The sequence below is a fragment of the Myxine glutinosa genome, chromosome 6 (genome assembly GCF_964187855.1).
Source record: "Myxine glutinosa chromosome 6, kmMyxGlut1.1, whole genome shotgun sequence".
Classification (NCBI taxonomy): Eukaryota; Metazoa; Chordata; class Myxini; order Myxiniformes; family Myxinidae; genus Myxine; species Myxine glutinosa.
In genome coordinates, this window is record NC_136266.1 from 40,325,939 (window position 1) to 40,338,269 (window position 12,331).

The 12,331-nt window shown below is 45.0% G+C and overlaps 1 protein-coding gene across 8 annotated transcripts in view; it reads right to left on the bottom strand.

Moving 5' to 3' along the window:
• The window catches only part of LOC137429706 (cell cycle progression protein 1), a 90,065-nt gene that overhangs the window by 11,712 nt on the left and 66,022 nt on the right, over window positions 1-12,331 (bottom strand). For all 8 annotated transcript variants that reach the window (XM_068119873.2, XM_078779771.1, XM_078779775.1 and 5 more), the window contains 3 exons: window positions 3,074-3,856; window positions 2,689-2,901; window positions 2,425-2,531 (listed from right to left, as the gene is read on the bottom strand). In XM_068119873.2, the coding sequence (XP_067975974.2) occupies window positions 2,425-2,531; window positions 2,689-2,901; window positions 3,074-3,856 (1,103 nt within the window). The remainder of the gene's footprint in view (window positions 1-2,424; window positions 2,532-2,688; window positions 2,902-3,073; window positions 3,857-12,331) is intronic.

The window sequence follows — 12,331 nt, forward strand, 5'->3', positions numbered from 1 at the left end:
CTTATCATTGTGTTTTCTTGAATAAATATTGTTACCTTTGTAGGGGGTAGACAATGATTAACTTAGAACCAGGTAGAATGTATAGATTAGTGTGCTCCAACTGTCGTGTGAAGAAGAAGAATCATCTCAATGTACCATAAGTACGGACTTTGTTTTAGACCGGACTGTCGTGTTAGTGCATCTTCATCCCCATCAGAGGAGTAGGGTATGTTAATTAGCTCAGGGATTATGGGTAAATTTATCCCCTGTGGGTCGATGCCTCTATAATGTATTCCCTTTGTTCCTTTTGACACCGCACTAGACACTAGCCAAAATCAGCCAAAAACACCACTATTTAATAAAACCACCGGAAGCTCAGATCAAGCCCTACCGCAGATTACCCCGACTTTGGAAGCACACATGACAAAAGATCCGTGAGGCCACGCCCCGAGGAGCCATGATTGGGTGGGGTTTGATTGGCAGAAAGGACTGGTAAGTCCTTTCTGTCAATTGGGTGGGGTTTGATTGACAGAAAGGACTGGTAAGATGGAACTCGCTGATAGGGTCGGGACGGAGACGTGTTGAGATGATGTCAGAGCCTGAAGACAAAAGACTGTGTTCCCGACATTTTGTCCTCTTTCACGTGGGGAGTTCAGAACGCTCTGACCGATATTTGTCGCTCCTGCGCATTCTCGCCTGGAACTCGTATGAACAGTGGCACTTTGCTCTCTGGCTCAAGGAAGCTCATGGTGAGCGGCCGTGTTGGGACATCTTGCTGGTGGTTCTGCGGAGGAAGAGCTATGGCCTGGGAACTTCGGTTCTCCGTGCAGAGGACGGGTGGACGAGCACAGTGTGGCAGAGCGGGCTGCACGCTTGCTTGTTCGCCTCGCGCAGGAGGCCTACGTCATGCCCACGAGCGTGGCCTAGTGAACGAGGGTGTAGAGAGGCCTTGTTCCCGCCAATAATGGAGCCGCGTCCAGACTGTGCGCTCGGGGCCTGGACGAGTCCTGACGAGACGCACCGGTCGAGTTGAGCTAAGTACAATTAAATAACACGTTTTTCTTTTACCGTTATATTTCCCATTGTCTGTATTTGATTCTGTATGTGGGAGCACTCCATATAGGAATTTTAGTGTTACCGTGTTTTATTTTGTTACCGGCATTCTTCAATAAAGCCGGTATTTTTGGACATTTTCATTTTGTGTTGGTTTGAGTTAATTTATACAGGTGTGAAGACGCCAGGTAAGTTCGTCACCCCCTTCTCCCCCCCCCCCCTTTTTCCTCGCGTGTAACGAATACCGCCATCATTGAACTGAACGCATTGGAGTAACAGCTTGTTTGGCTATTCGTTCCTTGGAAAGATTTTAATTACCAGGAACGTGACAATATTTTGATATGAAGATTTTAGTGTTTTTTGGGGCCTTTGTACTCTCGATGGCCCCCCTTCCCCCAAAATGGCGATGGGATTACACCATATATCACGTGACCCGCTACATCTTCTTCAAAACACTTTTACTTCTGCATTTGTTTACAGGTGCTGCCTACATACTTTTTAAACATAGCACCGTAATCACGCCATTGACTAAAAACGAATGAAAGCAATTGAAAGTGTCAACCAAAATTAGAGATCATTCTAATCTAATGAAGAAGAAGAAAAGGACAGAAGAGCTTCCGGAAAGCACTAGAAACAGAGGGTAAGTAGCATAATGTTGCCCCGGCTGTTTACAGTTATGTTCAATCAGTGCTCATTCACATGTTGTACATCACTCACTCACTGCATGCACATTGTGTGGATAGTCCCATCCAGTATGATTTATAATAAGCCACCAGTTGGTGTCAACAATATTGTATACCCCTTTGCTTTTCAATGAGCACATTCCTCATGAGAACAATAATTACAGAAAAGCATTACATCAAAATACCACTAAACTCCACATGTTCTAGCTCTATGATTTACCACTTACCAGTTGTTATTGCCGAGTCTTTCTTCATCGTCATGCCGATTGTTATGAACACCAGGTATTTCATGAACGATGTCATCCCAAATTTCCACCTCGGGTTCATACATACAAGGTCTGACAGCACCTTCTACATCATGCTTTTGATTATCGTCGTAATCTGAGGATTCTTGATCAGAAAAGTATTCGTCGAATTCATTTTCTGACGGGTCTGAAGCGAATTGTGTGGATTCTTGGCATGCTAAGAAAATTGTACTGGTGATTACGTCACAAGTATGCACTGACCACGGAGGTTTTCTGGATTTTTTTAGGGAGAGTATTGGATTTCTTTTTTAGCCAGGTTGGCTTAAAAAAAAAAGCTTTAACAACTCAAAAAATTATTATAATTAAAAAACACTTTCAGTTCTTTGTTTATTAATTACAAATCAACATGATCATATAAAAATAAAATGTAATTTCTCATTCTGTAGACCTTTAAATCTATGTACCTGGAAGTATGTCGGTGACCTGGTAGTCGTCGCAAAATAAAATCGTCCAGATCTTCACCCTTCTTTGGCTCCTCTAACCCAAGCTCATCCTCGAGAAAATCTTCCACCTGAAGGAGGAACACAACAGACAACTCATGGCCACAACCTTTTAGAAAACAGACATCTTAGTCACAGCATTAAACAATATTGTCACAGATCATGGCTGGCTTCAGACTTCAGAGGTAACTCAGGTCCTGCGAAATGTACAATACGACAGCTCTGCACCTTGTCAACAAAGCGGCGGAATGAAGTACGGTCATGTGCAAAGACACCGTCGGCTCCGAAGAAAGGGCGCACAAAGCCATCAAGGCGCGGCCAATGGGGGAACTTTAGTCCAGCAAGACGGCCGACGTAATCACGCAACAGCTGTTGGAACTGACCGGAACTGACAGGTAGGAGTGCTTCAAGGTGAGCACACTCGGTGACTGTTGAACAAGACTATCATACAACAGAAGCAAGAGAAGGGAGACAGGAAATGTAGGCATATAATTAAACAAAAACATTACAAAGGTCCAATGAAATAATTAAGATTGCTACGAGAACGATAATGATTTTGCTCAAAAAACAAGGATTTTTTTTTTTTTGGTTTCTCAAAAGATGGAACACTCACTGTTTTTTGCTGCAAACGTTGCTTTTGGTATCGCTTTTCCCCAACGAATCCATCATTTGATGTCCTCTCAGCCCGTTGTTGATGCCAAGCAGCATAGTTCCGAACATCTCTTGCACCTTGGGCCCGTGTCCCAGGACGATGGCGTGATTGATGGATATGGCCACTTTTCCCCTTCACAATATATTTCGAATGATCATTCCTCTCCACCCCACTTCCTGATTGAAGAGATTCTGTGACAAGTGGACTATATGTTTGCAAAAACTTCTGCTTTCCTTCGTTTTTGTCGCTAGTCACACCAGAATCTTTTCTGCGCCGAGAACCTCTGAAGCCCCGGGTGTTGTTCGTTACCACCTGTCGTTCTCCGTTGTCACCTTTGACAACAGTCCCTTCTTCTCTAGCTTGAACATACAGTCGCTCCCACATGTGAGCACGCTGCTGTAACATTGACAACTTACCCTCAGTCTCAGCCAGTTTCCTTCGTAGCTTTTCCGTTACCCCAAGAAACTTCTGATCATCTCTCAAATCTCTGCCTCTTTTATCACTAGGTGGTTCTTCATTCATTTTTGTGCCCATCTGCATCTTCCCTTGCCCTTGTCTGAGTGATCGAATGCGGTTATTCAACGTAGCGACCTCTTGGCGCAGTACAGCTAATGTTGCCTCGTCGCGCTGCCGGATAGCTTTCAGGCGTTCACCATCTTGCGCTGCCTCATTGCGAGACAATTCTGCAGCACGTCGTGCTTCATCTGCTTCATGCAGCCGAGACTCCAGCTCCTGCCGATTTGACTATACAGATGTTTGGAAGACAGGAATAAAGGAGGGGAAAAAGGGCTTCCTTTATTGTATTACCTGTTGCTGTACACAAGACAATTAAGTTTTACAGATTTGGGATGTTGGGATCTGGGGGATTTCAATGATTCAGAGCTTAAGATGTTGATGTATTTTTCTTTACATGGACAACAGATATGCAACAATTTTTTGCAACATCAACAAAATCTATTAACTGGTATAGGTGACCAGGGTGACAGGTGACCATATATTCATACATAACCAGGGTGTGTACCCTGGTTTAGAATAGGTACACCGTATCCCTGCGTGTCGTAAGAGGCGACTAATAGTACATGGTGTTATGTAGAATTATTATATGTAAGTGCAAAATTTGCTACACTAGTGGAACCAATGTTTTTTTGCATCTATATACCCTTGGCAACAAGACCTGAGTTGGTTCCATTTTTTTCAATGGCGTCTTCGGCGGCCATTTTGAATTTCAAAATGGCCGCCGTTTTTTGCAATTTTGTATGTATTCTAATTTCTAGTCTTAAACTACACATAGATAACTATAATTACAATAATGAAGGAAATATGAACATTTGCTTTATTCTTTTTTATCTTACAGGTATTCATAGACAAGTTGGATTTCAGCTTCACCGCCGCATAATGTCATCGTTTGAAGAGCCGCCTTCTAAGAAGCAATGCACAAGTTACGAACTTTGTGTATTCTGCCAAGAGAGAACTCCTGAACCTTCGGTTGACGTTGCTCATGCCAATTTCAAATGTGCAATTTCAAATTTCCAGGGAGCAACCACCACCAAAACACAATCACACAATGAAAAGATAAATGGAACATGTGCACTTATTGGACAGCACATCATCCAGGAGTTCAAATCTGATCGGCAGGTGCAATATCAGCCAAAGTCCTCAACTTCAACCTTCAGGTTCACAACTGAAACGCCATTAGGGGCTGGACTTTCACTCCATAGCCATCATGCACACCGCAGTCGCAGAGACATAGACATGTTGTACCAGAGTGGCGTGGTGTTTCATATCAACGTGTAAAGGAGATCACTTAAAAGATTGCCACCACAGTCCAAGAGAATATGAATGAATTCAATGGCGTTTACATGCCTCCAGGACTGTTGAAAAATCTGCCAATCAGATGCTCAGCTGATAACATAGATGCCAAGGTAGACACAGCTGATGGACGGAACACATTCCATGGGACTGCTCTTGCTGTCTATCAACAAGTTCCCCCAGATGTATCAGAATACGAGACTGTAGCTGAACCACTGAAGCTGCATGACAACACATCAACAAAACTTGAGAACATCCTGCCAACTGTGACTGAAATGTCTGACTGTACAATTACTGGTAACCCCAAGCCAAGTAGAAGTCCACGCTATGAAAACTTTAAACTTGGTCAGTATCAAGATAACGTTGTTAATGCAACACAGCAAGACTTTGCATGGCTACTTTCACGGTATTCACAGAGGCACCATGTAGAGACATCAGACGGTATACCAGTTTGGTCAGCATACAATTCTCGTGTGTGCACTCCAGAAGAGAACAAGACACCCAACCTTGATCAAGATCACAAAATGCCTATCATTAAGGCACCAGCTCATGAGTGGACAACACTGGTGACAGTTCTTGAGAAGCTTTCGTACGTCAATAGTGTTGTGTGTCCAGAAAACACTGGAACGATCTTAGTTACATTTGACATGGATCTTTACAAGAGGGCCCTAAAGTTAGAATATCTTCATGACCAATATGCTGGGAAATGGATGGTATGCCCTGGTGGTTTCCACACTGTCTTGTGTGCACTAAGGTGCCTTGGGAGGACTGTTGAGCACAGCGGGCTTGATGAAGCTTGGAGCAAGGATCTGTACAGCACTGTGACAGTAAATCAGATACTCAATGGGAATCACCACAATCGTGCTGTTCAAGCTCATGAGCTCACATTAGAGGTATTCTTTGATCTCTGGCTTGCAGAATTTCTGAAAGAGAAGCCTGCAGTTGTAGAAGCTCTATCTGCCTGTATGGATAACTTGATAGAAGCAAACAAGAAAGAGGTAGGCATTCAGGAAGCCCATCACCAACTTCTAATGGAGATTGAACATCTAAACTTGGAAAAGCAGCCGAGTGATTTTGACAGAAGCCACAGTAAAGTCCCAATGTATCAATGGGCACGAATGTACATGAGGCAAGTGTTGGCGCTGATTAACTTCACACGTTCACTGAAGCAGCCAGATTTCTTCCTGTACTTGGCGTCTCTAGAAAATTTGTGCATATACTTCTTCAGCTACAACCGACTAGATTATGCTCAAAACAAGTTGTTAGCCAAAGATATTTCTCAAAAAACGTCTGTTAACTGGATATAAGTGTTCTGGTGGATTTTCTGTACAAGGAATGACAAACATGCCAGAAAAAATGGTTAATCAAAGTGGTTTATGTGAAAAGATACATACAAAATTGCAAAAAATGGCGGCCATTTTGAAAGTCAAAATGGCCGCCAAAGACGCCATTGAAAAAAATGGAACCAACTCAGGTCTTGTTGCCTAGGGTATAAGGATTCCAAAAAACATTGGTTCCACTAGTGTAGCAAATTTTGCACTACAATGACACAACACCATGTACTATAAGAGGGTTGGCGTCAGGAAGGGCATCCGGCCATAAAAACATTGCCTCAAAAAGAGAACACTGACAATTACAAATGAGCAGGGTACAGCCCAAAGTGGAGATCGGTTTCTGAGGTTTGGGACATGGAATGTAGGGACAATGACAGGGAGATCAGGAGAAGTGGTGGAAGTATTGATCAGAAGAAGAGTGGACATATGTTGTGTGCAAGAGACGAGATGGAAGGGAAGTGGTGTGAGAATGGTGAAGGGTAGGCAGGGACAGAAATACAAGTTTGTGTGGCAAGGGTGCCCGGAGGGCGTGAATGGTGTTGGTGTCCTGTTTTCTGAGGAGTTTGTAGACAGTGTGGTGAGTGTGACTAGAGTGAGTGATAGGTTGATGATGGTGAAAATGATAATTGGAAAGCTCTTGGTGAACATCATCTCGGGATATGCTCCGCAGGTTGGTCGGAGCGATGAAGAGAAGGACAAGTTCTGGTGTGCGATAGAGAAGCTGATGGAAAACGTGAAAGATGAGGAAGTTGTTGTGGTAGGAGGAGACCTAAATCGACATGTGGGAAGGAGTATGGATGGTTTTGAGGGGGTTCATGGGGGTTACGGATATGGTGTGAGAAATGGAGAAGGTGAAAGGATTTTGGAGTTTGCTGATGGAGCTGATTTGTAATACTCAGTTCCAGAAAGAGGATAATAAGCATGTTACATACACGTCAGGTGGGTCGACGACAACCATTGCCTACCTGATGGTGCGTAGGCGAGATAGGGGGCACCTCCGGGACACAAAGGTGATCCCGGGGGAGGAGGCTGTTTCACAGCACCACTTGATTGTCTGCGACACAAGGGTGAAAGGTGCGAGGAGAGCTCAGCAGGTGAAGTACCAACCGAGAATGAAGGTGTGGAGGTTGAAAGAGGTGACAGTAAGGGGGGCATTAAAAGAGAGCGTTACGGATTCGTCACTTCCGTTTTTGTGGTTTTCATCCACTGTAAACATTTTTGATTCCATGTACTATTATTGTTGTCGTTTAAAGAAAAATAGATTACTATTTGCAAAATGAAAAAAAGTTAATGTTTTAAATGAAACATTAACCGGACGACGACGAAGAGGAAGAGGAGGAAAAGCAGGCGGAGCGAGTGAGTCGGACAAGAAGGAGCCGAGCTACTTGGAGGTTTGGAGCGAACGTTGATGAACGAGAGTCACGAATGAACTTTTGGTTTCCCGGGAAAGGGATTCCTGCGACAGAGTTGTTATCGCTGTGACAGATCAACCTGGGTGTCAGGTTTTGCGGTCGATTCCGAAGAGAATCATCGTCGGGCCATTACGTCTCGAGTACGGGCCGTCGGTCATTTTGACTCGCGTGCTTTGCGCGTCGCGCAAGGTTTCTTTGCTTCCCTTCAGCCGTTTTCACCGCATTCAGACGTTTATCTGGTGTGAGTGTGTATAACGTGGATTTTGAAGGTTAATTTGCGGTTCGCCGACTGAGCCGTGAAGCGTCCATACCCGGGGGTGTGATTTCCCAGTCGCCTGGAGGGGGCCTTTGGATTTCCCAGTCGCCTTGAGGGCGCCTTTGCGCAGCTTTGGCCGCGTGACTGTGACTGTCAACCCAACGGGATTCTGGTCTCGATACGACATCGTACGGACGATTGCTGGAGCGGATCGACTTTGGCTTGAAGCCGGAATCAACTTTGGCTTGAAGCCGGGAATCGAGACATTGGGAATCTTCTTCTTTTCGCTCACTTGGAGCACAGTGAGTTATATTGTACGAACCTGATGGTACCATCATAGGAATGATATACTATTTGTTGTCCAATTGATTACTATTGTTTTTGTGTTGTTATTCTTGTGTGACCTTAATACAATATTTGTTTGTTGGTAACAATTGGTGTGGTTTCACCATTGATCTTTGACACAGAATAACACATTTCTCTGCCGTGACTCCTCTCGGGGCTCGGAGGTACACCTTGACCGGGGGTTGGGGAGGAGCACGTAACAAGAGGCTGAGTATAGAAGAGGATGATGTGGTTGAGCTTGAAAGTGGTTGGATGTCAATGAAAGATAGTCTGTTGGGAGCCGTTGGTGAGGTATGTGGATGGACAATAGGACCACCGAGGCACTCGGAAACATGGTGGTGGGATGACGAAGTTGGAAAGAGGATTGACGAGAAGAGGAAGAAGTTCAAGGAGTGGCAGAAGGCGAAGGGTACGGGAGCAGAAAAGGCAGAGCATGAAAGTTATAAGGCAGCCAAGAAGGCTACAAAGAAAGAGGGAGCAAAGGCACAGGAGGCATGTAGGAAAATGTTCGGAGAACGCTGGGATTTGGAAGAGGGTCAGAGAGCGGTATTCAGGATTGCAAAGCAGATAGCGAAAGAGAGGTGTGATGTGATGGGGGTGAGCTGCTTGAAGGATGAAGTGGGACAAATCGTTGTGAACCCAGATGGAATTAAAGGAAGATGGAAAAGATATATGGAAATGCTGTTGAATACAGAGAATGAATGGGATGGCAACAGAGAGTAACCCAGTTTTAGGACCAGCAGAGAAGATAACTGAGAAGGAAGTTGAGGAAGCGATAAAAGCAATGAAGAGTAGAAAAGCGGGAGGGCCGACGGGAGTTGTGGGAGATATGTTGAAGGCAGCGGGAAGTTGGGGTGTGAAGAGAATGACAGAGATCTGTAATCTGGTGGTGAAAGAAGGCCGCATTCCAGTGGATTGGGAACCGAGTACCCTCGTCCCTCTATACAAGGGGAAAGGTGACCCTCTGGAGTGTGGCTCGTATCAAGCGATAAAGTTATTGGAGCATGGAATGAAGGTATTGGAAAGGATGTTGGAGAGGAGGATAAGGAAGAAGGTGAAGATCAACGAAATGCAGTTTGGATTTATGCCAGGAAGAGGAACGACAGACGCGCTCTTTATTGTGAGGCAGTTGCAGGAGAAGTACATGGAGAAGAGGAAGAAGTTGTTTCTTGGGTTTGTTGATCTGGAGAAAGCATTTGATAGGGTTCCACGCGAAGTATTGACATGGGCATTGAGGAAGTTAGGAGTGGAGGAATGGTTGATCAGAGTAGTGATGGCAATGTACAAAAGAGCGCTCACAGCTGTAAGGACTAAGTACGGGAACAGTGGTGAGTTTGAGGTGAAGGTGGGAGTGCATCAGGGGTCGGTACTAAGTCCACTACTATTTGTAGCTGTGATGGAGGTGCTGGCTCGGAACGTAAAGGAGGGTTTACCGTGGGAGTTGTTGTATGCAGATGATCTGGTGTTGATTGCAGAAAGTATGGATGGACTGAAGGAGAAGATGAACAAGTGGAAGGAATGTATGGAGACAAAAGGTCTGAAGGTGAATATCGGAAAAACGAAGGTGATGGCAAGTGGTAAAGCATGTGGTGAGGTGGAAAGAACTGGGAAGTGGCCATGTGCTGTGTGCAGGAAGGGTGTCGGAGTGAACTCCATTCAATGTACAATGTGCGCTGAGTGGGTTCATCAAAAATGCAGTGGTCTGAGAGGGTCAGTAACCAGTGTGGCAGCTACATTCAAATGTAAGGTGTGCACAGAGGGAGCTGCAGATGGTGGAAATGTTGAGTTGGATCTTGGAGACGGCGTGAAGCTGCAAGTTGTGAAAACATTTTGTTACCTTGGAGACATGCTGAATGGAGAAGGTGGATCAGACTTGGCAACGGTTGCTTGAGTGAGATGTGCATGGAAGAAGTTTCGGGAACTGAGTGGCGTGCTGATGAGGAGGGGAGTGTCGTTGAAGCTGAAGGGAAAGGTGTATGCTGCATGTGTGAGAAGTGTTATGATTTATGGGAGCGAGACATGGGTAATGAACGTAGAGCAGCAACGAAGGCTGGAAAGAGTGGAAATGCGAATGGTTCGGTGGATGTGCGGAGTATCGTTGAGAGAGAGGAAGACAAATGATGAATTGCGAAAGATGATGGGAATAGAGCCCGTGATTGATGCTGTGAAGAGGAACAGGTTGAGATGGTTTGGTCATGTGTTGAGGAAGGATGAAAGTGACTGGTTGAGAAGAGTGATGGAAATGAATGTAGAAGGAAGTAGAGGACGGGGAAGACCGAGACAGACTTGGCTAAAGATGGTGGAAGAAGAAATGCGGGCAAGGGGGTTAACAAGGAGAGATGCAGAAAATAGTGCAAAATGGAGAAGATCGTCATGGGGACCGCAAGGCTAACCCCCGCTCTAGCAGGGAAAATGGCCTTAAAATGCATGTTGTTGTTGTACAGGTATGGCAGAAACTGATTGGGAATCTGAAACTGTTAAAAATCTAAATGAATGAGTCATTTATTCAAATGATAGATTTACCATCTATCAAAGGGAATGCTGAGTTTTGACACTTGGACATCAAAGTACCAATTTTAATCCCACAGTTAATTATAGTTCTGAATGGTGACCCTTTGTTCCATCCACATACCTCACCAACGGCTCCCAACAGACTATATTTCATTGACATCCAACCACTTTCAAGCTCAACCACATCATCCTCTACCATACTCAGCCTCTCTTTTAATGCCTCCCTCACCGTCACATCTTTCAACCTCCACACCTTCATTCTCTGTTGGAACTTCACCCGCCGAGCTCTCCTCGCACCTTTCACCCTTATGTCGCAAACAACCAAGTGGTGCTGTGAAACAGCCTCCTCCCCCAGGATCACCTTTGTGTCCCGGAGGGTGCCCCCTATGTCGCCTTCGCACCAGTAGGTAGTCAACGGTTGTCGTCGACCCACCTGACGTGTATGTAACAAGCTTATTATCCTCTTTCTGGAACTGAGTATTACAAATCCAGAAATCAGCTCTATCAGCAAGCTCCAAAATCCTTTCACCTTCTCCATTTCTCACACCATATCCGTAACGCCCATGAACTCCCTCAAAACCGTCCATACTCCTTCCCACATGTCCATTTAGGTCTCCTCCTACCACAACAACTTCCTTATCTTTCACGTTTTCCATCAGCTTCCCTATTGCACACCAGAACTTCTCCTTCTCTTCATCGCTCCGACCAACCTGCGGAGCATATCCCGAGATGACGTTCACCAAGAGCTTTCCAATCAACATTTTCACCATCATCAACCTTTCACTCACTCTCGTCACACTCACCACACTGTCTACAAACTCCTCAGAAAACATGACACCAACACCATTCACACCTTCTGGGCACCTTTGCCACACAAACTTGTATTTCTGTCCCTGCCTACCCTTCACCATTCTCACACCACTTACCTTCCATCTCGTCTCCTGCACACAACATATATCCACTCTTCTTCTGACCAATACTTCCACCACTTCTCCTGATCTCCCTGTCATTGTCCCTACATTCCATGTCCCAAACCTCAGAAACCGATCTCCACATCGGGCATAAGACGTTTCGTCGTCATAAATGGATAGCTAGACGTAACGACGTAAAATAACAAAAATTTAACTTTTTGACTTGAATGCAAGACACACGTCTGGTGGAAATTGAGCAAAGCTTATCACCCATCCAACACCATCCCTATCCTGAAGCATGGTGGTGGCCGCATCATGCTATGGGAATATTTTTTCCATATTATGGGAACATAAAGCTGTGGGGATGCTTTTCAGTGGCAGGGACTGGGAGACTTGGAAGGATAGAGGGAACAATGAATGGAGCCAATTATAGGCAAATCCTTGTAGGCTTCAGAGTACAAAAGACCTTCGACTGCAGGGAATATTTACATTCCAACAGGACAATGACCCCAAGCATACAGCCAAAACAACAATGGAATGGCTTAAGCACGAGATTGTGAAAATCCTAGAGTGACCCAGCCAAAACCCAGACTCGAATCCCATTGAGAATCTGTGGAAAGACATGAAGATTGATGTTCACC